The 25,107-nt window shown below is 38.2% G+C and overlaps 1 protein-coding gene across 4 annotated transcripts in view; it reads left to right on the top strand.

Annotated features, from left to right (window-relative positions):
• ATP13A4 (ATPase 13A4) overlaps nucleotides 1-25,107 on the top strand; it is a 116,043-nt gene that overhangs the window by 58,265 nt on the left and 32,671 nt on the right. For all 4 annotated transcript variants that reach the window (XM_043875338.1, XM_043875340.1, XM_043875336.1 and 1 more), the window contains 10 exons: nucleotides 3,059-3,128; nucleotides 6,105-6,239; nucleotides 8,869-9,039; nucleotides 9,887-10,044; nucleotides 10,649-10,837; nucleotides 13,753-13,814; nucleotides 17,507-17,657; nucleotides 19,411-19,494; nucleotides 19,721-19,874; nucleotides 21,038-21,149. In XM_043875338.1, coding sequence (XP_043731273.1) covers nucleotides 3,059-3,128; nucleotides 6,105-6,239; nucleotides 8,869-9,039; nucleotides 9,887-10,044; nucleotides 10,649-10,837; nucleotides 13,753-13,814; nucleotides 17,507-17,657; nucleotides 19,411-19,494; nucleotides 19,721-19,874; nucleotides 21,038-21,149 — 1,286 coding nt within the window. The remainder of the gene's footprint in view (nucleotides 1-3,058; nucleotides 3,129-6,104; nucleotides 6,240-8,868; nucleotides 9,040-9,886; nucleotides 10,045-10,648; nucleotides 10,838-13,752; nucleotides 13,815-17,506; nucleotides 17,658-19,410; nucleotides 19,495-19,720; nucleotides 19,875-21,037; nucleotides 21,150-25,107) is intronic.

Genomic DNA, 25,107 nt, shown 5'->3' with positions numbered 1-25,107 from the left:
AAGCTCATGTTTCTCCATCAGCACTTAAACATGCTCAAGTATTTCCCAACTTAAAAAAAGAAAAAGAAACAAATGAAAAAATCCTTTTTTTTGACCGTACCTCAGACTTAAGCTATGACTCCCTCTTTTCTCCCTTCGAAGCAAAACTAACAGCTCATTTTGCTTCTTTCATCATTTACTCATCTTCTCTCATGTCTCACCCATACTGAGCTGGCTTCCTCTCTTGTGATTCCATTCAAACAACTATTGTTGAGGTCACCACCTATAACCCTAAAATAACTTTAAAATTAAAGGACAATACTTTTCTTTAAATTAGGTGGTGGTGTTGTTTCTTAACAGAAGGAATAACATATGAATGTAATAAAAGAATTCATACAGAACAAAACTGTAAATGAGGAGCAAATACTCCTCCTACCTTAGTTCTTTCAGTGTTTGGGTCTCCTTTTAAGAGGCATTCACTGGGACCAGATGCTTTACATACTTCTAGCACTGTTAAACACATATGCATTAATTTGTTTTGCGCAAATGGAAGTGTATTATATATACTGTTATACCCTTGTAATTTTCACCTATTTTAAATATCTTTCACCTAATATGTCTTAAATATCTTTCCATATCTGCACAAATATACTTTCTCTAAATGTATCATAATTTTGAAGCCAGTCATATTGGTGGATATTTAGATTATTCCTAGTTTTTTGCTGGTAAAACACTGATACATTGAGGATATTTGCACATATATGTTTTCACACATCAATGTATATGTGTGTTTACAAATATGTATAAATCACAAATATGTGTAATTTATATCACATATAAATGTATGTATAATGTATCTGTTGATAAGGAGATATGGATTTTCTATATTTGAAACTAGAACTACTTAATCATAAGCTGTATATTATTTTAGTAGACATTGTTGCTGCTGCTACTGCTAAGTCACTTCAGTCATGTCTGACTCTGTGTGACCCCATCCCTGGGATTCTCCAGGCGAGAACACTGAAGTGAGTTGCCATTTCCTTCTCCAATGCATAAAAGTGAAAAGTTAAAGTGAAGTCACTCAGTCATATCTGACTCTTCGTGACCCCATGGACTGCAGCCTACCTGGCTCCTCCGTCCATGGGATTTTCCAGGCAAGAGTACTGGAATGGGGTGCCATTGTCTACTCTGAGTAGACATTGTTAAATGTGTCTTAGACAAGTAATACTAATATTCCCCCAAGAGTAGATGAGTGTTTTCCTCATTTTTGCCACTATAAGTGAAAATAGAATTCTTCAACTTTAATAGCATGTTTTCCATTGACAGTTGAGCTTTTTTTTTGTTTTAAGATGTTTGTTTTTCTTTTGCTGTGAACTGTATTCATGTCCCTCATTAATTTTTATTGGGTGGCTGGTCATTAGTTTGCAGATTTTATGATTCCCTTCCGACAGTGAATTCTTTTTCCAAAGTGTAGATTTCACTAAACCTTTCAGTTGCATTTGACTCTGTTAACTACTGACAACACACTCTCCACTTCTCTAGATGTTCTTCCATTCTCCCCCCACCCCCGCCAGCCCCCCCCCCACCTCTCTTTTTTTTTTATTTTTGGCTGCTCCTTTCAGTGTGAGGAACTTCCTTGACCAGGGATTGAACCTGTGCCTCCTGCAGTGAAAGTGAGGAGTCTGAATGACTAGACCACCAGGGAAGTCTCTTTTTATAGTTCATCCTCCTCTACCTGGCTTTTCAAAATACGGATGTCTCAAAACCAAAACAATATGAAAATGTTTACCACTTAAAGGCTTCCGCTTCCCCCATCCCTCCACTTGTGCAACCTCTTTTATTAGCTTCTTGTGTTTCTTCCAAAAATTTTTTTGGAATATACATATATTTTGTTTTTCTTTCCTAGGTAAGAGGGAGCATAATTACATTATTTTCTACCTAGCTTTATTGCTATTATTAATAATGGTGTCTTGATGGTCTTTTCATGAGAGTACAACTGGGTCTTCACTATTCTTATATTGTATACTAATGAATTCTGAAAGCATATGCTAATGACTTTCAAATTTATGTATATATTTCCAGTCCAAATATCTCTTTTGAATTTGAAACTCATAGTTCAACAACCTATTTGTTTCAATGTCACTAAGATTTCTATTGGTTCATTAGCTATAAATGCTTCAAAAATGCTTTACTTTTTCCATTTTATTGTTGATCATAGAGATATATTTATGTGTGTGATTATTTGATTAAATGTATTTGCCCAGTAGGTTGTAAATTTCTTGATGGTAAGAATCATTTCTCCTTTGTTGACCATTCTACTGCTATCTCTTAGCATAAAGATTATTCAATAAATGTGGAATGACTGTATAAATAAATAAAATAATAGATTAATAACAGAAAACTTATTCACCTTATATTATTCTGTTGACTATTCTTAGGACATATTAATCAAATCTGTACACGATTTGAAGCTAGGAGATTGAAGGAGTGTCTTAAATAACAAAATCAGGAAAAAAAATGAAAAGATCAAATGATTGGGACTTTTTAATCCCCAGAACCATGTGAAAGGTCTTTCACACAATAGTTTCTTAATAAATGTGAAATCAAATATAATTATATTACTATTTTTGTCTGCTCTTATTTATTCACAGTCAATGTCCCATATATCTTATATATTAAAGTATATAAAATACTATGAGGAAAGAACAGGAACCATTAAACTCCTTATGAAGTTAAATTAGGAACTCTGCTGTAGGATGACCCAAAGCTGAAATAATGCTTGGTTCTTGAAGCTATTTAGGTATAAACATAAATCTTGAATGATCAAAGTTCTTTTGAGTGGGCAGAGCATGCTGGGAAATTTCTTTCTACTAAGCAACACATGTTTCTTATCACTGGATGAAGACCACCATAAGTTGGATGCTTTTTCAGTTGAGTAGCAGGCTACTTAGTCTTGTTTATAAAGAGTACATTCAGTTGGCTCCATCTTTAAAGAAGGCTGACACTTTACTGGCTATTATTTGGGCCCTATCCTAAAATAGAAAAGGCTTTTTTCCTATTGTCTGTTCTTCTTTTTCAGCAATCTGTAAAGCTCCACCGTTTAGTTGAAGCGCATAATAACATTACAGTCTCTATATATGGGAAAAATGGTAAGTCACTTCATTTTAGATCTATGTGTTGTCCATAAGAAATCAGAAAGGGATTTAAATTTTTATTTCTGATTGTTCCTACTACTCTCATTTTCATATGTCTGTTTTGCTGTGCAATTACTTAAAGGGCTGAGGAACTTGACATTTTTTTTCACTTTAAAAAATGTGGAGTAAAATTGACATACCATAAACTAAACATATTAATATTTAAATTGTACAATTTGGTAGCTTTGGACATTGTACCTCCTCATGAACTATCACCACAGTAAAGATAATGACTGTCCATCACCTCTAAAAGTTGCCTCGTGCCTGTTTGTAATATTCCCTCTCAACTTCTTAGTGTGCATCCCCACCCTCAAGCAACCACTTTGCATGTTCAGGATATTTTATAAATGGTACTGCACAGTATGCAATTTTGTTTTGTAAAGTATCATTCAGTTTAGTTGTTCAGTCATGTCCAACTCTTTGTGACCCCATGAACTACAGCACTCCAGGCTTTCCTTTCCATCATCAACTTTTAAAGTATATCTTGGGTTGAATTTTGCAGAGAACCAAGTTCATAATAATTTTGAAGTTCATCCATTTTTTTAAACAACATCAATAGCTTATTCTTATTTATAAGTGAATTCCATTGTCCAGGTAGACCAGTTAGTGAATCCATTTAGTTGTTGATGGAAATTTGAGTTATTTCCACTTTGGGACTATTACAAATAATTCTGCTTGAATGTTTGGATTCAATTCTTTCTATGGACATGCACTTTCATTTCTTATGGGAAAATACCTGACTGTAGAATGATTGAATCATATGACAAATAAATATTTAACTTTTAAAGAAACTGCAGAACTGTTTTCAGAAGTGGTTGTGCCATTGTGCATTCCCACCACCAGTGTGTAAGAGTTCCAGTTGCTTCATTTTCTTGCCATTACTCAGTATGGTCAGTCTTTTTCATTTTAATCACTTCAATAGATGAGTGGTAGTATCTCATTGTTGTTTTAATTTGCATTTTCCTAATGACTAATGGCATTGAGCACATTTTCAAGTGCTTATTTGGTACTTTTATATCGTTGGTGAAGTGTCCATTCAAATCTTTTTATTAGACTGTTTTCTTATTATTAAATTGTGAGAGTTCTTTCTACATTCTGGATGCAAGTCTTTTTTCAGATATAATTTGCAAGTATTTAATCTCAGTATGTAACTTATCTTTTCATTCCCTTCATAGTGTCTTAAAAGGGTAGATGTTTTTTACTTTTGTTAAAGTCTAGTTTGTTGATCTTTTCTTTAGTGGATCACGTTTTTGTGTCATCTAAGACATCTTTGCCTAATTTAAGGTCATCAAGACTTTCCACGATGTCTTCTAGAGGTATAATAGTTTTAAGTTTTACATTTAGGTCTCTACTTTATTTTGAGGGTTGCTTTTGGATTGAAGTTCAGTTTTTGCAAACAGATATCCAAAATGTCCTCATGTCATACATTGAAAAGGCAGTCCTTTCTTCACTAAATTGTCTTTGCACTTCTGTCAAAAATCAGTTTCCTGTACCTGAATGGATCTATCTGGACTCCTTATCCTATTCATCCTATTCTACTATTTACCTGTCTTTATATTAATTCCACATAATGTGACTGTATAAGTCTTAGAATAATATCAGTCCTCCAACTTTGTTCTCTTTCAGAATTGTTTTGGCAATATAGGGCTGTTTGCATTTCCATATGATTCTTAGAATCAGCTTGCCAATTTCTACCAAAAAAACACAAAAAACCATGCTAAAAGTTTAACTGAGATTGTGTTGAATCTTTAGGTCAATTGGTGAAAAATTGGTATGTTAACAAATCTGGGTCTTATGACCTATGGACATGCTATCTCTCCATTTAATCTTCTTTGATTTTTCTCAGTCATGTCTTATAGTTCTCAGTGTGGAGCCTTTTACATTCTTTTTCATTATTGGATTTTCACTGCTCACAACCCCTCTCAGAGAACAGAATTAGAGAAACTACATATAGAAAAAGGCAAGCAAATATATTTGCATATATTCTTATATACACACACATGCACATCTGTGTTATTTTACCATCTATCTGTTGAAAATCATCCATTTACACTATCATTTCCAATTCCAGTCCAGTACCACAAAGTTCATTCTGATTTTATTTCTGTTTCTTATAACTTCCTTTCTTCAGTGAGAAACCTGTCTCTCTTCAGCCTCATTATATCAACTTATAGTATCAATCCTGCCTTTCTCACCCTGGCTGAACTCCAATATCTCAAACCAGACCACTGCCACTATGGGGATCTTGTCTCCCTCCTTGGGCTCTGACACTGCACCCAGCCACGTAAGCACCCACTCATCCAGTTAAGGCTTCACCATGTGGAATGGTCTACCACCCCTATCCCCCTTTACCAGCCCCCTGCATGGATGTCTGTCTTGCTTAATTGCTTGTAGCTTTGGGACTGAATAAGGAAAGTAAGAAATAAAGAAAGGTCAGAAAGAAGGACAGAAGGCAGAAAGGAAGGATATATTTTTCAATTTTATTACTATGAATAAGAGTAAATATCTTTTCAAACACCATGCCACTTGTAGTATGTATGTGTGTGTCTGTTTGCATGTGAATTACATGGTAACATATCCAGCAATTTTGCTATACAGTCATTTGCTTTACATCTCTTTTTTTCTCAAACTCTTTTTTTATTAGTAATATTAATCTTTTGTCTGCAATATAAATTTCAAACATGTTCTCTTAATTTGTCAGTTTTTTCTCTGCCTATTTATTTTTTATTGCCACACAAAGGTCTTTATTTTATGTAATACAATGTATTACCTTTTCTCTTATTGTTTGCAGATTTAGAGTCAATGTTATGGAATTGCTTCCTTTTCATATATACTTTGGTTGCATTTTCATTGATTTCCAATTTAGATAGATGTTGGACTGTGTTTTTGTGGGAAAAAACCTGACTCAACTTGGTTTCCTCACACTTTCAGCTGGAGTCCAGGAGCTAGAATCACGCTTCCTGGTACCTGGAGATCTATTAATTCTGATGGGGAACAAAGTGCAAATGCCCTGTGATGCCATTCTGATTGATGGCAGCTGTGTGGTGAATGAAGGCATGCTGACAGGTACAGTTCTATCTCCTCACATACAGCCTCTGCTGGTTCTCCCAGGTTTCTCCTGAATGATAATACAGAGCATGCAGCTGCTATGGGGCCTTCCTACTCTCACAAATCTTACTAATAGTCCTGCACTGGACAGACCTGAGAGTTCAAATTAAAGCTGATTTCTATATGCTAGGTTTGATAGCAGTCCTAACTTTTTGAGTGTTTAGCATTTCTTTCCTGCAAAAAGATTATTGCAATCCTGTCATTTTAAAGATTTAAAGAAATTTAAAGGTCATTTGATGTTTCAGAATCACCTGTGGCTTTCAAGTTTAGTGTTTTTCTATAAAATGTATCTTCAGATAAACACAGATGGTTTGAAAACCATTAATGACATCCTGAAACACCCTTCCTGCCCCAGGTCAAGTTCAAGCTTTTTCTAGCTTGGTTTGAAAAATGTTGAAAAGTAGTTGATGCAGGATTTGCCAAAACTGCTACCTTGAAAATGCACACTGGATATTTTTGAATAATTGTGTTTCATTTTTACTTTTCATTGTTATTTATTATAATTTTAAATGAATAAATATTTATTTATTTGGCTTTACTGGGTCTTAGTTGTGGCACATGGGATGTTTTGTTGGGTCTTGCTGGATCTATCTTTGTGGCACATGGTCTTAGTTGCCCCAGGCATGTAGGACCTTAATTCCCCAACCAGTGATTGTACCCACATCACCTGCATTATAAAGTGGATTCTTAACCACTGAACCACCAGGGAAGTCCCTGGATTTCATTTTTCAGTTGCATGCTGGAGTTGGGAGAGATATCATATCAGGGATATGGGAGCTGAGGTTCAGAGAGAAGGTCTTGCTCAAGGTCACAGTGCTTTGAGTTCTCACTCACATATGCACTTATGAGGAGATGTTACAGCCTTTCTGTAAGAATCACAAACTCTTTTTCAGAGATGGAATTGGAGGCTGTAAATATATTGATGTACTGTGATTCCCATTAAAGTCCAAATCAAACCATTTCTCCTGGCGGACCGGGAAGGCGTGAAATGCAGACAGCAGCACACAGTCCCCTCCTGTGTGAACTTACAGAAAAAAAACAAAAACGATGTGACAGGTCAGGTTTCTTTTTCTAAGGAATCCATAGATTTGATAAAAACCCCTTTGTGCTGGGACATTTATAATACCGAATATCATTCTCCTAATGAAAGCAGCTCTAGTATACTGGGACAAACCCCTGACTTTATATTATCCTTTCTGTGAATGGAGGTAGAGAATTTTAACGAGCTTTCTCAGAACAGGCCCTATTATTTACTTTCACAATTCATTCACCACCTTGTATCAGCACTTCAATCCACTGAAATCTGCCCTGCCCAGTACACTGGTGAACGTCACTAAAGTTTCAATTGGTGAATCCAATGGATTCTTTAAATTTCTCATCTTTTTAGCCGACCTGCTGCATTTGACTATTCTGACCACCTCTTCCTTCTGAAAACCCTTCTCTCTAACCTTCCCAGATAGCACTGTCTCTTCCTGAATAATACTCTTCAGTGTCCCGTGTGGCTGCACTTCCTCCACCTCTTCGATTTCTGAAGCTGTTCAGGATTCTTTGATTTTTTCTGTTTTCATCTTTCACGTGATCCCTAAATAATCTTGTCTCTTCCCATAGCTGTAATTATTGTCTATAGGGTGATGTAATGTGACTAAATATCTCCAGTTGAGACCTCTCCCCTGAGCTCAGGACCCGAATAAATATCTAACTGCCTACAGAGCAACTCACTGTGGTCCTTCCACAAGTCATCTTTAACTCAGAGACCAAAAGACAATTCCTCCTTCCTTCTATAAGGATTCCAACAATCTTTATGTTAATATTTAATACCCACCCTCTGCTCATTCTTTCAAGTCAGAAACCAGGAAGCCACTTAAAATTCCTCTGTTGCTATGATCTACCAATATAAAAATCTCCCCAAGTTTTGTAGCTGCTCACTTTCTTATTTCTCAAAACCAGTGCTTCTTTCCTACTCCTACTGTCAGCTGCCATAGCTCAGACCTTGTCTTCTTGAACTGGGTCCCTTGCAATGGTTTCCCAACTGTATGAGTGTGCAACCTCATTAGTCTTCCAATTCATTCCCTGTGTTGAAGACAGAATACACTGTCTTGTACGTAAACGTGATGGTACGCTCCTGAATCAAACAACGAAATACCTCCCTATTTCTCTCCTGCCACCAGTGTCTATAGAAAAACATTTAAACACTCAAGTGTGTGTATGCAGGGGCCTCCGAGCTTTGGCTCCTACATAGCTCTCATGACCTCTTACTCCCCAGACCCTGCATTCTAGAATGCACAACTGCTATTCCCTAAATGGTTGTTTCCAATCTATTTCAGCATCCCTGTCTGATTTTATAAGACTTAGAGTATTTCTAACACGACATTATACTTAATTTTTTTTTTATGGCTGTCTCCCTCTCTGAACTACAAACTTCTTAAACACAAGAGCTATGTTTCTCCTTATATCGTCTATACCAAAGGTTGTTCCTGCTACGTGACAAGCTCACAAAAAATGCCTGGCATGTGATGGGTTGGTGAATGCATGATTTAAATGAATGAAGGTCTCCCACCTCACAAACTGAGATGCTTGTTTTCTGTAGGAGAAAGCATTCCAGTCACTAAAACTCCATTACCTAAGATGGAAGGCTCGGTGCCCTGGAGAAGACAGGGTGAAGGAGAGTACAAGCGGCATGTCCTCTTCTGTGGGACGGAGGTTATCCAGGCCAAGGGCGCCCGCTCCAGCACCGCGAAAGCAGTGGTACTGCAGACAGGTTAGTTAGCATCGCCTGCATTTTATTATCTCATGAAATATTTTCACTCTGTTTATCTAGTACTTTAAATGAATTAGGTAAGGATGAGTCTTTAGGTGACAAACCCCATATATGTAAATAAAGATATTTAAAATGTGAATTTAACTATGGCATATACCTTTTAGTAAGAACAATAACACTGGTGACAATAAGCACTATTCACGTGCTTTGTAATTTATAAACTATTTCCACATATCAAATTAGTGGTACAAAGATGCCTCACTTTGTACATGGATAGGCTGGAGCCGGCACAATTCAGGTAAAGTTTTTCTTAAAAAAATCAAACAGCCAGTCGCTGACAGAGCAGGACCTAGAGCTTAGGTTTTCAAACCCAAAGAACAAATCCCACGTTTTTTCCATGCAGGACTAGAAATTGAAAACTTGATGATAAAAAGTATTAGAAGTTGAATCCATCTGTATTTACTGGACCATTTAAATTCAAGTATTCTGTGTGTGTGTGTGTGCACATACACATGTGTATATGTGTGCACACTTACAGATCCTTTCCTTAAAAGGAAGCTATATTTGGAAAAGCTGTGTTCTGCCCCCATAGGGTGCTTTACTATCTCTGGGATGCACTGAAATTAGAAATATAAGGAAGGAAAGCCAGAGGGGAATAGGCTTTGAAAGAGCTAGGATGTATTCATTCTAGCATTTAAGTATTTTGCCAATCATCCTTTAATTGTGTTTGGGCTTAAGCACTGTTTAAGTTTCTCTAGAGGAAGCAAAGGCCCTGTTGAGGATTAGAAGGGCAGTAGCAGAAGGATTTGTCATCCTGAGAGCGTGAGGTGTGTGTTTACTGCTTCAGGATTCAACACTGCAAAGGGAGACCTCGTGAGATCCATTCTCTACCCCAAGCCAATGAATTTTAAGCTCTACAGGGACGCCATCAGGTTCCTCCTGTGCCTCATAGGGACAGCCACCATTGGGATGATCTACACTTTGTGCGTCTATGTGCTCAGTGGGGTAAGCTGCATTTATTCTTTTCCTACAGTGCACGTACATTCACTTATATAGTGTCTCTTATTCGCCTGTTGACCTTAATCTAAGGGGTGGTTTTCAAATCTGGGAAAACAAAGCCAAATGCTGAAACCTGCCTATATGTTCCGAGATCCCCAATATAAGCATTTGATCACCAAGCTCCATAACAGCCATCGGATCTAGTGGGATAAAATACTGTGTTTATAGAAATAGTAACATGCCTTTACTCTTAGATTTTGCCTTACTCTCTTTTCATCTTCAATTTGAGAATATGTTTATTCCAATAATGCAGTATTTTATAGCTGTTAAATGAGGAATTTTAAATAAAAACGTGTTGATAAGATCATGGCAAACTGGTACATTGTTGTCTGCTGGTAGCAGTATGAATTGTTACAGACTTTTTCATTACATTTTGGCAAAATATAGAGAGAGCTAATAAATGTGTTCATTCTCTTTAAACCACATTTGGCCAGCTCATATAATTTCTAGAACTCTGACCCAAAATAGAAAACAAAGAGGAGGGAAAGAGTCATATGCATTAAAATGTTCACAATTGATTTATCTGTAATAGCTAACTTTGTCCTCCCAGGAAACTCCCGGGGAGGTAGTGAAGAAAGCCCTTGATGTCATCACAATTGCAGTTCCTCCTGCTCTGCCTGCTGCTCTGACCACAGGCATTATGTATGCCCAGAGGAGGCTCAAGAAGAGAGGCATCTTCTGCATTAGCCCCCAGAGGATCAACGTATGTGGACAATTAAACCTGGTCTGCTTTGACAAGGTATGTGTGTTTCATCATCGCCCTCAGCGGTGTTTTTATCATCATTGTCATCATGCACAGGTGCTTTACATTCTTGTGAGGCAGGAAACTTTGGATGTGGGTACTGGGTACCTGATTTCATTTTATCTCTGATTGGATATGTCATCCAGGACAGATACATCTCTTGATCTCAGATTCTAGGGTTTAGAGAAAGGAGAGTAGGGACTGAGTAAGTGAAACTTTTAGGGTTCTTCCAGCTCCAATATCCTATGAATCACAATGAATTAAAGTAACATTCTGTCCCTCTATAGTCAAAACCGTCATACAAAATTTAAACCTTTTACTATGGTTACTACTGTATCCCTAATGCTAGGATTATTGCCTGGCGTATAGTCAGTGTTCAATAAATATTCATTCAATTAATGAATGAATAAAAAAGAAAACGTTTATTTAGCTGTCTCTTACTATGAGACTGGGTTAAAATAAATCCCCAGGAAATCTTTCTTTTCTATAGTTTTCCATCTGCAGTAAATTGCTTAAAATAATCCTTGATCCCATACCAGTTACTCCCAACCAGCCTCTTATTCTGCCTTCTCCTGAATATGTTCTTTTCATCTGTATACACATGCTGGTATGAAGGTGGGAGCTATAGGAGGGTAAAATGGAAATGAAGGGCTGTTTTGTACCTGTGTCTTAATTTATAAAGGTGACTAAGTGGCTGCTGGCAGAAAATGCCATTGAAAAATGCATTTAATGTTACAGTTCCCCGACAGAAGAGGTGTGTCCTACAGGCAGGGCCAGAGATGGCGTGCCAGATTTTGATCAGGAAGGAAAGGAGGTTTGAGGGGAGTGCTCAGGTTATGGCCTTTATGAAGGAGTTTCTGCAGGAAAGACAAGACAGGCAGGGTACATAGATGACAACTAGCTATTTGGAATGATTTTAATGGGTTTTGGTCTATAGTACTGATCTCTAGTTGTCTAGTAGCTGGCCCTGGGGTGCACTTTCCAGGGGAGTGTGGCCAGATAGAGCAGGTGTGACTCCTGACTGGTTAGTTTGCGTATCAAAGGCATGTTCTTGGCTGAGACCCTGGCTATCTCTAAGAACTGGCTAGCTCCAAGGAGGCAGTCTCTCCATCAGAAGGGTTTCCTAAATTAAAATTGTGGTGGTGAGCATACTGAAATAGAAGTATAATGTTGGCAAAACTTACATAATGTTATTTATAATGTAATGTAAACCACTGTCTTGGCAATTAAAATAAATTGAAAAAGAGAAAGTCCTTTTGCATGTCAAATGTCCTAATACATACAAGAAATTTTTTAAAGATAAACAATTCGCAGACATTATAGTCATGTGAATGTGGGCATGGAGTCAGGAGAGAACAGAGTGACTTTGATCAGAGCAGAACCTTAGTGATGGGAAAGGGTGTTGTAGACCTGGAATATCTGGCTAAGAAATTTTTATATACATTTTAGATAGGGGAGAGCCATTCATTGAAGGTGTTTTCTTCTTCTGTTTTATTGTTTCCTTCCAGTTACTTATTTTTTATTGTGGCAAAAGATTTTATAACTAAAATTTACCATGCCAACCATTTTTAAGGGGCTGTAAGTGCTTTTGCGTTGCTATGCAGCCATCACCACTATCCATCTCCAGAACTTATTCTCTCTTCCCCAATTGAAACTCCATGCCCATTAAACAGTACTGGGAAGGTCTGGGATAGGAGAGACTTAATGGGATCAGAGCTGTATTTTATAATTACTGGAATATCAGAGAGATCTACAAGGAACAGAAGGTTAATATGGTTCATGCCACTTTGTCAATGTTATTTTGTGATCAAGCTAGCATCACACAGAAGGTCCTATTTCCAGCACCATATTATCCTTGAGCTTGGGAAGGGAAACAGGGGTGGGAAAGATAATTGTGATATGAATTTGAATAAAAAGTAATACTTGAGAACAATTTTCATTATTCTCAACTCTTAACTCTATGCAGACATTACATTCAACACTTTATATTATCTCATTTAATCCTCACAACCACCCTATATGATTATGACCACATTACGGATAAGGACTCTGATGTTTAGGGGACTAAATAATTGACCCAGGTCACACAGCTGGTGTTTTAAGCCAGTCCAAACTCTTCATCACTATACTGCACTAAGAGAAATACTAGCAAACACCTTTTAAACAAGTATATGTCAAAATAGCAAACTATTTCTTTAGAACAGTGAAAAATTATACTTCTATTATTTCTGATGACATACTTTTAACTTTTGCTATAAATGCTGGGACTCACCCATTTTTTTTAAAGTTATTGAAGTATAGTTGATCTACAATGCTGTGTTTAATTTCTGCTGTACGGCAAAGTGACTGAGTTATAAAAATATAATCCTTTTCATATTCTTTTCCATTATGGTTTATCAGAGGGTACTGAATATAGTTCCCTGTGCTATACCGTAGGACCTTCTGTTTATCCATCCTATATATAATAGTTTGCATCTGCTGATCCCAAGCTGCCAATCCATCCCCCCTCACCTCACCTCCGCATTGGCAACCACAAGTGTGTTCTCTATGTCAGTGGACACACACATTTTAGCTCTTAGAGCAGGCTTACCAATGACTCTCCCATTCATTCAGTCTTTCATTAAATTCTCAAAACAGGTCTCTGAAATATGTAGGCAGTAACTGTTTTCTTCCCTTCATCTCTGAGAACACTAAAGTTCAAAGAGATTAAGTGCCGGTTTGTCCCACAACTTGTGTGAGTTCGTCAAAGCTTCCACCCGGGACTCCAGATACCCATCTGACTGTGTCCCTCCTCGAAGTGCTGACCTTGACCATGGGCTTTCGACATACATTTTCCTGTTAAAGCATAACTTATTGGTGTCACTATGGGCTGCTGAATCTTCAGAGTAAAGTGAGCTCTTGTTTCTGTTTAGACAGGCACCTTAACAAGGGATGGCTTGGATCTCTGGGGAGTCATGCCCTGTGATGGGAATGGGTGAGTACTCGGGACCAAATGCATTATCATTTCCTTTTTCCCAGTTTTTTCCTGAACACTAATAAAGAAAAGATTCTGGCATTGGCTTTGGTGAGCAGTGATTGCCAGAGTGATTGCCAAACTTCATTTTTCTTCACTATTTCCAAATTCACTAAAACGTGCATCCTCCCTCCACCCCTGTCCCAGCCCCAGGATACTCACAGAACCCAGGAAATGAAGGGCAAGTTTCGACACTGCATTCATCTTGCTAACATGTGATTGGCTATCAGCATATTAGTCAGGGGCCAGTGTACGTCATTTGGGCAATACCTGGACACTCTCCTTCAAGGAGTTAATGTTCATAGCACAAACTGAAGCCTTTCCATGTGCTAGGAGGACCATGGCCCTGACTTGTAGACACCGAATTTCAGCACGAGGAATATCTGTGGAACTATAGCTAGTGTACTTCATTTTCCTTTATATTCTAGTTCTGGCTTCTGGAAACTCCTCTTTTTCTGGCCAGAAAGGATTCCATTTTGACAATTTTCAACTCAAGGTAGTAAAGATTTATTGCTTGTGCCTCTCCTGGGGCTCTCTCATTTGAGTTTGTTTCACAGCCTCCTTTTTCTTCCCACTACAACTTTCAGTCTCATCTGAACATGAACATTTGACAAATTCAGGTTTTGAGTTTGTTTGCTTGTTTTTAAATGGAGGAATAGTTGATTTCTTGGTTCAAATGGTAAAGAATCTGCCTGCAATGCAGGAGACCTGGCTTCGATCCCTGGGTTAGGAAAATCCCCTGGAGAAGGAAATGGCAACCCACTCCATGGAAGCAACCTAGATGCCCATCAGCAGACGAATGGATAAGGAAGCTGTGGTACATATACACCATGGAATATTACTCAGCCGTCAAAAAGAATTCATTTGAATCAGTCCTAATGAGATGGATGAAACTGGAGCCCATTATACAGAGTGAAGTAAGCCAGAAAGATAAAGAACATTACAGCATACTAACACATATATATGGAATTTAGAAAGATGGTAACGATAACCACTCCAGTATTCTTGCCTGGGAAATCCCAAGGACAGAGAAGCCTGGTAGACTATAGTGCATGGGGTCACAAAGAGTCAGACACGACTTAGCAACTCAACAGCAACAATAGTTGATTTCAGGTTTTGTTTTTTTAATGAGAATGTTTCCCTCTCATACTTGCAATGTAAGCATTTTATACATAAAAGGTATATCATGATTCTTCTGCATTATGCGAATGCATGTGACTTATCCATAACTTATTTTAATTATATATATTTAATACATTTTCATATTAATATCCTATTAAGATACAAGTCCATTTCCTGGGTTAAAAAGTTGATTCTGGTGCTTCTAGCCATTTTAGTCTATAGAAGAAGGCTGTTGCAAGTGTTAAAGTTTCTAGTTTTTTTTTTCCTCTCAAAGATAGATTTGGATATATAGCCGGTCTTGTTTATTAGTATTTTTCTGTTCCAGCTTCTATAAAAAGTGTATGCATTTATCCAAACATGTGAGGATTTAGACAGCACTTTTTCTTATTTATTAAATTTGTCCCTAGTGCCATATAGCTCTATAGCTGGCATACACAGTAGATGCACAATAAATGTTTATCTAAAATGTACTAAGTATGTTCTGTCTTTTGAATGCTTTTCTGCTTATTGAATTAGCATCATCTTATTCACTACACTTTTAAAACTTTCTGTTTCTAAAAGTGACTTGTCAATTTTAATAAAACTAATTGATATAATATTTAGATTATTAATGGATTAATTCAGCCTGTCACTCTCTTTCCCAGTCCCCTCCTTTCTCCAAATGGTCAAAGTTGGCTCCAAGTGACTAAAAGAGCAACTAATTTTTAAAAAAATGGCAAATTTAGTTAGTAGAATAAGAGAAAACAGATTGAGTTCTAAGTAAGAAGTCAACACTTGATTTAAAGCTACTAAATATAGTCATTTCTAATAATTCTTATCTTTTCCAAAGAGGGCCTTCCCAGTGTGCCAGGTACTTCAAAACCATTGGAAATCTACCTGACTACCTGATCTTGATAAACCATAAACATTCAAATAAAAATTCAAGGACAGGGATGACAGAGAATTCTACTTATTTGTTGTACAAATCAGAGTCTAGCCCAATCCTCAGAAATATAGAACTATGTATTCAGAATTACATATGAAAGACAGTTTTTGTGCTGTGTTAAAAATAAGATTATTTTTTCCTGATCTGTTTGCTGCACAGTATGAGCTTGAGAACCTGTTTTGATCCCTGATGGTGATTGCTTCCTTTTAGTTGTTTACTAAAATACCAGGGACACACTGTAACCACTGAGGTGCTTGAACTTTCAGGATATAATAATAGATACCATCATCTACAAGGTCAGTAATCAGTCAAGAGGTTTTTGAGCTCTTAAGGAAGCTTGAACGAGGAAGCCAGGAAGAAAAATGGCTTAGGTTATGAGTTAATATTCTGCCATACCTGCTTTCAGGAACAAAAGGCTAGCGAAACCAAGGGAAACACAGTGTCCATATCATGAGAAATAATAGTCTGATCCTGAAGACCAAATTTTAAGACAAACTATGGGGAAAAGCGAAAAATACAAACTCTTCCAAGAAAGAGTAACTAGGAAGTTCAGGGGTCTGGAAACTATATTGGAGGCACAGCTAGAGGTTCCTGTGTAACCCCAGAGGAAGGGAGTAATAAAGTGTGTACAACCAAGCTGGCCAACAAATCTGAGAGAAGTGGATATGTGGAGGAGGATGGGCAAGTGGATTCTGACTGGTTCCAAGAAACAGATTTGGCCTCGATCTGGGAAACACCTTCTGCTACTCAGGATTCTCCAAGTAGAACAGACTGCTTTATAAACCACTTACTGTGCAACACGTGTGAGAAGGGCTTTACCAATAAGAGGATATCCTTTCATAGGCCCAAGGCCAAATTTGGTAGCTTCAATTCTGAATTAGTGAAAGAACCCTGCATGTGACATTTGAGTTGTATCTCGGTAAATTTTTAAATGAGGCCACTTTCTATAGGAAGTGATGGAAATGGTGCCTGCAATATAGACCCTAGATGCTGGGGTGGAAGAGGAAAATGCAGTGTCCTTTTCTAAATGTTTAAAAATTTTTTCATTTATTTAACATTATGGTCTCTCGGATCTCCAGTAACCAATTCATTCATTTATTTACATTTATATTTGTCAACTGTCTGCCGTCGACCAAACATCAGATATGTTGAAGAGAGATGTGGAAGAAACAACCCTGCCCTGAAGGATAGATTGAAGGCGATATATATATATATATACACAAGAAGCTGTAGTATGAGCTAGCCTGTTCTGTCTCACAGCATAGGAAATAGTGGGTCCAGAAGTTCAGGTGGGAGTAGACGCAGTTAGAACTAAGGGTGGTACTTCTAACTCTTTCTATACCTCTGGATTTAAATCAGTGCCAGAGCGGGACATAGGGGAAAGAGGAAAGAAAGAGCTTGAAAGAGCCTCAGGACCTTTCTCATACTCACTGAACTCATGTAAGGATGATGGCTGAATGAAACACTATTCATTTGAGGGGATTAGAAAGTGAGTATGTAATGCAACAAAGCATATTGACTTGTATTTTTAAAAGATAGTTACCTCCAGAAGCTTCACTTTGGCCTGGAGGAATAGGACTAAAGTCCTTTCCCTTTTCTCTTTTAGTTTCCAGGAAGTCCACAGCTTTACCTCAGGCAGGACTTTGCCATGGGGCCCACTGTGTGCGGCTATGACCAGCTGCCACTCTCTGATCCTCCTTGACGGGACCATCCAGGGAGACCCACTGGACCTCAAAATGTTTGAGGCCACCACCTGGGTAAGCCTCTGCTTTTCAGAGATCTTCAGAAGCTTCTTGAAGGCCAGGCCAACCCAGATTTTATCACAGCTCTTCAGTACTTGGAGGTCTCCAATATGGATTACGTGTGGCAGTGAGGGGCAGGCTCACTGTTTTCTAAACTGTTTTCTACTCTGTACAATGTATTTCTGTATTGGGGTCATTGTGAAGATTAAATGGAACGATGCATTTAAGAAATCCCTGGTACTGTGCCTGGAATCTATTACCAGCTCAATAGTCTCAGTATAATTAATATATAATTATGTTCTAACTTCTTAACTACAATAAGAGCCATGTCTGATTTCAAAGTTTTCTAGAACATGGTGATTAGGAAGCATCACTTCCCCAGTGCTTAGGGTAATTCATTGTTACCAGGAGTTTTATTTCTATAACTTTAGTATAATTTTGTCTCTAAGACTAGGCACTAAAAAGAACACCATGAGAGCTTTTGTTGATACTCTGAAGTGGATTTCAGAGTAAATAGTCTTGTTCAGGACCAGGTATCTGACTCTCCCAGTTCTCGTCTTGGCTCTGCTCTGACTCCTTGACCTCATGAGGTCATCTATACTGTTGGGGATTTCCATGACTTTAAAATGAGGAGATTGAACTAGACCAGCAGTGTTCCTGTGAAAGAAAACAAAAAAGCTGGAATCTTTTCTTAAAAGTAAACTTTATTCAAAAGCACCCTACCCAAAACAAATCATTGGAGTTACTCTAGTTGAGATAGAAGATGGGGAGTAAAGGTACAGCTTAGGGAACATGCGTCCCCACCTACTTAGCCACAGCCCACTCCACTCTCTGTAACCTGGTTCATTTCCAGGTCTGTGTAATAACATGTGTAAAATCCTCACTGAGAGAGACAATCTTTAGGGTCCCTTCCAGCATTAATGGGGCCTCCCTGTGGTTCAGTCGGTAAAGAAGCTGCCTGCAATGCAGGAGACACGGGTTCAATCCGTGGGTCCGGAGATCCCCTGGAGAAGGAAATGGTAACCTATTCCAATGTTCTTACCTGGGAGATCCCATGGACAGAGGAGCCTGGTGGACTATAGTCCATGGGATCACAAAGAGTCTGATATGACTTAGCAAATAAACCACCACATGCATGCATGTGTAGGGCATGCATTTGTAGCAGTCTGATGTAACTTTCTCCATCCTTCCTGGGTTACTCTCTGAGTAATAATTTCCTCTCTGAGATGTTTTTTTCTGCCACTCCAAGAGATGGTTATAAAGCATTATGGCATCTTTGGGTAAAAGGTTCCTTTGCCTATAATTTAGTATAATTATTATAGCAATTACTGTTTACCAAAAGTTAACCATGTACATCACAGTCCCTGCCCTCCTGTACCCTGAAGACCGTCCATCCAAATTAGACAGAGAGGAAAGAGCAGGAGCAACAGTGAACCAGGAGAAGAAAGACAATAAGGTACTGGCTATTCATGCTCAGTGTTCAAGTTAAGCCCTCTGAAATGGAGAAAGCCTTTATGCCACAAATTCCAGCAGAGAAAGCAGGAGAAATTGCGTGAATAATTCAGAAGTGTCTGACCTTCAAGTTCCATAGTATTTCCGATGCATTATTTTTTTGTGTGTGGCGAATTAAAGTCTGCTTCACCTCCATGTAGCTGAGGGAGAATACACTGAGACGGTCTGAGGATTTTCTCAAGGGGAGGGTTTGAGCACAGTATTAGTGGATGAATGGGAAAGAAATCTCTACAATGAAATATTCTGTATGAAATAGGAAATGGTGGTTTCCGGGGACGATTTCCACAAGGGAGTGCCAGGATGTGCCATGGTTGTTAAGCCCTGTGGAACATCCAGTCAGGTAAGCCTTGCCTGCTCTCTACCCCACAACACCCAACTCAGAAGGAAAGTCCTGTGAGACCCACAATTTTGAAAGTTCAGAAATGTGTCTTTGATTTCTGTGTGTGAAAGTTGGTGAGCCCTTATTTCCCTTATTTGCTAAACTGAGGACTCGGGGAGGAGTAACTAATTCCCCGTAGCTAGAAGCTATGTGGCATGTCCATCTCCATTCCCCATCCCTCAACCAGGTCCCAGTGGAAGGAATTGCAATCCTGCATCAGTTCCCATTCTCATCAGTGCTGCAGAGGATGACAGTCATTGTCCAAGAGATGGGGGGTGACCAGCTGGTATTCATGAAAGGTGCGCCAGAGAGGGTGGCCAGCTTTTGCCAACCTGAGACAGGTAAGTGCTCAGACTTACAACAGGAAAATCTGTATTTCCAACCCACATATGTCCCTTCAGCACTAGACTGGCGAATCTAATTGTCTACTGGCCATCACAATCTGATGAGGCATTGGTGTTCCAAACTCAGTACCAAAATCAAGCTTATCTTTCTCACTCTCTGTATTTTCTAATTTAGTGAATGAAAGTATTACTTCACCACCCCAATTTAGGATTCTTTCTAGATTCCTGTCTCTCCCTCAGCACGTCTATCTTGTCAATTGCTAATCCATGGCTCTGTCACTCCATCAGCTCAGGCCCTCATCATCCTTCTCCCAGATCACTTCAATAGTTAGTGAATTGGCTTCCTCCTCCCCAATATGCCCTTATCTGATTCATCCTTTACACTATGCACAGATCTTTTTCTGTCACGTAGCATATTTATATTGTGATTTCCTATTTGCATTCTTTGGTTTCTTCTCATAGGCTCCAGGATAATCTCAAACTCCTTTAGAATCATATCTAAAGCCTTCATGATCTGACTTCTATCACATTTTCTAGATTTTCTTTACTACTCCTGTCTTCACAGGTCTTCACAGGCTCAGCTTCCCCTGAGCTGAACTGTCAAGGTTTACTGCCTCATGGCCCCATGTCTGAGTACATGATGCTCTCTCAGCCAAATGCCCTTTTCCTTCTCCATCTGACCACCATCTCCCAGTCTGGTAGATGATGCACTAATGCTCCCAAAGTGTGCTGCCCAGTTGCCTGGATCATAGCAAGTGTCTCATTCAATTGTACTCTTGGTCTACTGGCTGTTACCCTACTAGACAAAGACCCTCAGAGCAGGGATTACAGTTCAATCTCTGCATAAACAATGCCTGATCCATAATAGACTCTCAATAAATTTTTGTTGGTTAAACTGGAGAAAAAAGAATTATACACTTTCCTCATTCTTCTTTTTTTTTTTTTTCTTTTGAGTACTTCCTTTTCACTTCTGCTTAACTGGATCCCAAGAAGTCAACCATGACAAAGTAGTGATATTTAAAGTTCCCACTGACTTGTTTGCATACCTTTTGTAGAGGTGTGTTTTATTGGGCAAGTGTTGGTTCTGTTTGCAAGGAATTTCTCCGCCAGTACAAACTGAGTTCATATTGCACACTAATCTTGTGTTATTTTCTGAACAGTACCAACTAGTTTTGTTAGTGAACTTCAGATTTACACGACACAGGGCTTCCGGGTCATAGGACTGGCCTACAAAAAGCTGGAAATGGACCACCACATCTCTGCCTTGATGAGGTAAGAGGGTGGAGGGGAGAATTTTGGTAAAGCAGAATGGTTTCATGGGAAGATATACCAGACTGGGCAGTGGACTCAGCAACACAGCTTACTGAATTTGTATATAAAAAATGTCCTTGAACTTAGTAAATGCGGATATAGTCATTCCTGCCCTGGCTAAATCACAAAGGTGATGTGAACTTGACTGGGAGAATTGACCAGAAATAGCTGTAAAAATTGTAAAATATGGTTGTACAGCTTTGTGAAACAAAATATATGAATATAACCTATGTTTCAGAGAGTTTGAAATTGTGGTCCTGCTCTCATTTTGAACCAAATATAAGTTTGATTTTAAATTATTTTTTGTTTTTCATTGCTTAGATATTTGGGGGTTTTATTATTTTTATTTTGTGTCAAAGTTGGTGAATTTGTTGAAAGTTAGAAAACATAACACTTGCCTGAAAAAAAATCTTGATAAAAAGTACACAACTTAATAAAACAAATAAATATAGCTTGGACCCAACATATAATCTAGGTAATTCTTATAGAAAAACAAGAAAAATTTCAGAGAAGCTGTTATAAAGAGAGTTTTGTTATAGATAGATTAAAATCAGGATGCTCAAAAGTTAAAATGTACTGGAGTGATTAGTAGTTCAAATTTATTTGTTGTTTTATTTTCCCTTGTTTTCAGGCAATGGTATTTATTTCATTTTCAAGTCATGTCCAATACTCTATGTCAGCTACTATTGGTGTCACTGCTATGGAGATAATCAAGGCTTAGTTTGTTATTTAGAATTTTAAATTTGGGAGGTCTAATGTAATTGTTTTCAACCGTGCCAGATTCGACACTCTCTTACTATAACTATTAGGTATCACTTCCCTTAATGTAAGAAAATAAAATTCATATGTAACTTGATCTGCACATAGTCTCTTTAAAAAAGAAATATAATGCCCTCCTATATAGCAAAAATTATAATGCCATACAAAAAGGAATAAATAGTTCAATAAATACTCAGTTGACTCCATTAAAACAAAATGAAACAATATGTTGCTTACACTGTATGTAGAATCACTGGGCATGTAACAGGAAGGAAAGCAGACTGATACGGGTGTTTTATTCATTGGAGACTCAGGTATCTCTGGCAGTGTTACTCTCAATGAGGTGACTCTGTGAAATGACTAAAAATTCTTACTAAAACTGAATATAATAGAACACTTTCCTCTCAATATATATTATATTCCTGGAAAACTCAATGCAATATTAAAAATATGTAAAAAATACTTTGTGTTTATATGTAAGACAGAACTTAGGGAAGTATAAACAATTTTATATTTGCTTATTGCAATATATTCATGAATGTTTTTAGTGTCCATGAATCCTGTAAAATATTCAAAAGGCAAGGTGGGAGGGGGGATCGGGATGGGGAATACATGTAACTCCATGGCTGATTCATGTCAATGTATGACAAAACCCACTTCAATATTGTAAAGTAATTAGCCTCCAACTAATAAAAATAAATGAAAAAAAGAAAAAAAAAAAGGCATGTGGGATGCAGGGTAACATTTTGCATGCCTAAAAAGTTTCCAAAATGTCCTCTAGAGGCAGTATACAGTGGAAGTGACAAATAGATTAAAGGGATTAGATCTGATAGAGTACCTGAAGATCTATGGACAGAGGTTTGTGACATTGTACAGGAGGCAGGGATCAAGAACATCTGCAAGGAAAAGAAATGCAAAAAGGCAAAGTGGTTGTCTGAGGATGCCTTACAAATAGCTAAGAAAATAGAAGATGCAAAAGGCAAAGAAGAAAAGGAAAGATGTACCCATTTGAAAGCAGAGTTCCAGAGAATAGCAAGGAGAGATAAGAAAGCCTTCGTCAGTAATCAATGCAAAGAAATAGACGAAAGCAGTAGAATGGGAAAGACTAGAGATTTCTTCAAGAAAATTACAGATACCAAGGGAACATTTCATGCAAAGATGGACTCAATAAAGGACAGAAATTGTATGGACCTAACAGAAGCAGAAGATATCAAGAAGAGGTGGCAAGAATACACAGAAGAACTATGTGAAAAAGATCTTCATGACCCAGATAACCACAATGGTGTGGTCACTCACCTAGAGCCACACATCCCGGAATGCAAAGTCAAGTGGGCTTTAGGAAGCATCACTACGAACAAAGCTAGTGGAGGTGATGGAATTCCAGTTGAGCTATTTCAAATCCTAAAAGATGATGCTGTGAAACAGCTGCACTCAATATGCCAGCAAATATGGAAAACTCAGCAGTGGCCACAAGACTGGAAAAGGTCCATTTTCATTCCAATCACAAAGAATGGCAATGCCAAAGAATGTTCAAACTACCATATAATTGCACTCAACTCACACACTATCTAAGTAATGCTCAAAATTCTCCAGGCCAGGCCTCAACAGTACGTGAACTGTGAGCTTCCAGATGTTCAAGGTGGATTTAGAAAAGTCAAAGGAACCAGAGATCAAATTGCCAACATCTGTTGGATCCTCAAAAAGCAAGAGAGTTCCAGAAAAACATTTACTTCTGCTTTATTGACTAGACCAAAGCCTTTGACTGTGTGGATCACAACAAACTGTGAAAAATTCTTCAAGAGATGGGAATACCAGACCACCTGATCTGCCTCTTGAGAAATCTGTATGCAGGTCAAGAAGCAACAGTTAGAACTGGACATGGAACAACAGACTGAGTCCAAATTGGGAAAGGAGTACATCAAGGCTGTATATTGTCACCCTGCTTCTTTAACTTATATGCAGAGTACATCATGAGGAACGCTGGGCTGGATGAAGCAGAAGCTGTAATCAAGATTGTCAGGAGGAATATCAGGAACCTCAGATATGCAGATGACACCACCCTTATGGCAGAAGGCAAAGAATAACTAAAGAGCCTCTTGATGAAAGTGAAAGAAGACAGTGAAAAAGTTGGGTTAAAACCCAACATTCAGAAAACTGGGATCATGGCATCTGGTCCCATATTTCATGGCAAATAGATGGGGAAAAAATGGAAAACAGTGATAGACTTTATTTTTTTTTTTTTTAGGCTCCAAAATCACTGCAGATGGTGACTGCAGCCTCGAAATTAAAAGACGCTTGCTCCTTGGAAGGAAAGTTATGACTAACCTAGACAGCAAAGACATTACTTTGCAATTATTAAAAATCAGAGACATTACTTTGCCAACAAAGTTCTGCCTAGTCAAAGTTATGGTTTTTCCAGTAGTCATGTATGGATGTGAGAGTTGGACTATAAAGAAAGCTGAGTGCTGAAGAATTGATGCTTTTATCCAAGCAGTCCATCCTAAAGGAAATCAATCCTAAATATTCATTGGAAGGACTGATGTTGAAGCTGAAACTCCAATAATTTGGCCACCTGATGGGAAGGATTGATTTATTTGAAGTGACCCTGATGCTGGGAAAGATTGAAGGCGGGAGAAGAAGGGGATGACAGAAGATGAGATGGTTGGATGGCATCACCGACTTGATGGACATGAGTTTGAGTAAGCTCCAGGAGTTGGTGATGGACAGGGAAGCCTTGTGTGCTGTAGTCCATGGGGATGCAAAGAGTCAGACATGACTGAGTGACTAAACTGAACTGAGAGGCAGTATCGCCCCTGCTAAGAATCACTGATCAGTTTCAACCCCACCTTTGTCAATGGTGGGTGAGGCCTGGAGGGGGAAGTGACTCATCCAAAGTCATTGAGTGTTGACTCCCTGGACTTATTGGCCCAAGAAGAGTGGGCCAGTGTACTGTGACCCTTAAAACTTTGGCTATTACAGTTCTGGATCTTTGCTGTATTTTAACCAACCCAGGTCACTCAAGTCAGAGAGCTAAAAGTGAACTTTGAGACTGAATCTCACAATTTAAAGAAGAGGTCAGAGATGTGGCAGAATTGGGAATGGAACTTTGTTTCCTGAGAGTCTTTTGACACATATATATCAAGATTCTGGCTGAGGCACT

The sequence above is a fragment of the Cervus elaphus genome, chromosome 19, assembly GCF_910594005.1.
Source record: "Cervus elaphus chromosome 19, mCerEla1.1, whole genome shotgun sequence".
In the NCBI taxonomy this organism is placed as follows: Eukaryota; Metazoa; Chordata; class Mammalia; order Artiodactyla; family Cervidae; genus Cervus; species Cervus elaphus.
The sequence above is the reverse complement of the archived record's forward strand: the minus strand, read 5'-3'. Positions and strand labels throughout refer to the sequence as shown.